Below are 2476 nucleotides of genomic sequence, written 5' to 3'. Positions count from 1 at the left end.
ACTGGAGCATGGCAGCTGTAGGCCTGGAGTCTGGGGGAGCTTTGCCAGCCCATCTCTTCTGGGCCCAGCCCCTCCTCAATCTTGGACTTTTTAAACGTACGCGCGCGTGCGCGCGCACACACACACACATACATACCCGCGCTTGTGCGCGCACGCGCGCGCGCGCGCACACACACACACACACACACACACACCCCGCCCCCTCGAGAAATCAGGGAACCGAGGTCAAGGGGAGGAGGGGCGTGGGGGCCGAGAAGGAGAGTGGGCTGAAGGGTAGAAATTTACCGGGAAATGATTGCATTTGGGAGCTGTCTTTTTTGTGATGGTCCCCATGGTGACAATTTGTGACGGCAAAGAATGTGGGAACGGGGCGCTGCCGCCTGATTGGGATGCTTTGTATCTGGAGAGGCGCTGCTGATTGGCCTGAGGGGCCCCCCAGCTCCGGGGACTCGTCCTCCATTCAGCCCGCTCGAGGGCTGCACAACTGCCTCCAGCCGGACCACGGAGCTCGCCGGCCGCGCCGGGCCTGGCCCAGGTCTGCGGCGGGGAACCTGCCGGGCCACCTTGGCGGGGCCCAGGGCCCCGCACCCTCGGTCAGTGTGGAGGTCCAGGCGTCTCAGGCCCCACTGGGTGGGGACGTGGGGCAGGCTGGGGCCTGGGGGAGGGGCGAGGTGCTGCGGGTGGTGGCCGAGGAGGCATGAAATTGCTGCAGATGCTTCTACGGGGGAGTCCCTGCTGCCCACAGCCTGAGATCAGCCCGCCAGGCAGGCCTCGGCTTGAGTGCCAGACAGGGGTCCTGCCTGTCCTGCGTGAGAACTGTGGGTGGAGCGTGGGGACTGAGGAGGGGGGTGGATGCTAGCAGGGCTGGGGGCGGGGGTGGGAGGAGGAGGGCACCGTCGGGGAGACAGGGGGCTTGGCCTTGCCTTAAAGTGGAGCGGTTGCCTCGGCTCAGAAAATGAAAACCTTGCTGGCAGGTTGTGGATGCCGGCGGCATGGTATGTGGGGGACACAGTGGGCTCCAGCCCCAGCAATGCCACTTGTGGCTGGGTCGCCTTGGGCAAGTCGCCCGACCTCTCTGAGCCTCGGCTGCGTGTGCAGGGCAACAGACCCAAGAAGACGAAATGTGTTTGTGCGTCACAGTTGCGCTGGGAATGCTTAGAGGCTCGAAGGAGCGTCCCACGACCCAGGACTCTGTCTAGGGCTGAGGGGTGTTGCGGTGAGCACCACTGTCTGCAACCATGTGCCCTCTGGGGACGGCTGAGTGTGGTTGCTCAAAGAGACTCCAACGGCTGCTGTGTCCCTCCAGGTCAGCTCCGTGCCCTTCCCTGGAGCCGCCAGCCGCCTGCAGAGCCGCCCTCTTCATGGAAAGCCCCGTGCAGCGGTCCCCTGGTGATGGCATCCGACAGCGACGTGAAGATGCTGCTGAACTTCGTGAACCTGGCATCCAGTGACATCAAGGCGGCCCTGGACAAGTCTGCACCCTGCCGCCGCTCAGTGGACCACCGCAAGTACCTGCAGAAGCAGCTCAAACGCTTCTCCCAGAAGTATTCCCGGCTCCCGCGGGGCCTCCCTGGCAGAGGGGCCGAGCCTCACCTGAAAAGGGGGTCCGAGGACCGGCCTGGGAGGCTGCCCCTCGATTCTGGCCACAGTTCCAGCCCCGGCGGGGGTGGGTGCTGCAAGGAGAAGGCGTTGGGGAACCCCTACAGGGAGGAATGTCTCTCTAAGGAGCAGACCTTACACGGGCCGGATCCAGAAGCTGCCAGGCCTGGCCAGGTGCCCATGAGGAAAAGACAGCTGCCGGCTTCCTTCTGGGAAGAGCCACGGCCCACCCAAAGCTACCCCGTGGGGTTGGAGGGGGGACTGGGCCCCAGGGAGGGACCTCCTTATGAGGGTAAGAGACACTGCAAGGGCTTGGAGCCCCTGGGGCCCGAGACAGCCCCAGTGCCCGCATCCCCAAGGGCACCCGCTGAAAAGGAGCCACTCAAGATGCCTGGGGTCTCCCTGGTGGGCCGTGTCAATGCCTGGAGCTGCTGCCCCTTCCAGTACCATGGACAGCCCATCTACCCAGGCCCTCCAGGGGCCTTGCCTCAGAGCCCGCTCCCCAGCCTGGGCCTCTGGCGGAAAAGCTCGGCTTCCCCCGGTGAGCTGGCCCACTTCTGCAAGGATGTGGAAGGCCCCGGGCAGAAAGTGTACAGACCCGTGGTTCTGAAGCCTATTCCCACCAAGCCGGCCATGCCCCCGCCCATCTTCAACGTCTTTGGCTACCTCTAGCCGGGCTGGGAGGGCCTTGGTCCCCACCGCTGGCCTGCAGGGGTGTTGGAGGCCCCGGGAGCTCTCCTGGTGCGCAGTGGGCTGGGCAGTGGTGCAGCCTCTTAAGAGCCTTCCCTTTGTGTGTGGGGGGGAGGGGGAGGGCAGGATCGGGGCAGGGGCTTCTCAGGCAGTTGCCCAGCCAGCCCTTGCAGCCTTGGGAGCGGTG

At 65.2% G+C, this 2476-nt stretch overlaps 1 protein-coding gene across 1 annotated transcript; it reads left to right on the top strand.

Moving 5' to 3' along the window:
* Positions 1-1309: 1309 nt before the first annotated feature.
* On the top strand, positions 1310-2271 carry FAM181A (family with sequence similarity 181 member A; the record flags this gene model as incomplete). Its single annotated transcript, XM_082833683.1, has 1 exon — positions 1310-2271. Exon 1 carries the CDS (start codon positions 1393-1395, stop codon positions 2269-2271), a length of 879 nt encoding a protein of 292 aa, XP_082689809.1. The 5' UTR covers positions 1310-1392.
* Positions 2272-2476: the final 205 nt, after the last annotated feature.

This window comes from Leucopleurus acutus (assembly GCF_964270905.1).
Source record: "Leucopleurus acutus genome assembly, chromosome: 1".
Lineage (NCBI taxonomy): Eukaryota > Metazoa > Chordata > Mammalia > Artiodactyla > Delphinidae > Leucopleurus > Leucopleurus acutus.
Note: the sequence above shows the minus strand (reverse complement) of the source record. Positions and strands in the feature narration are given on the sequence as shown.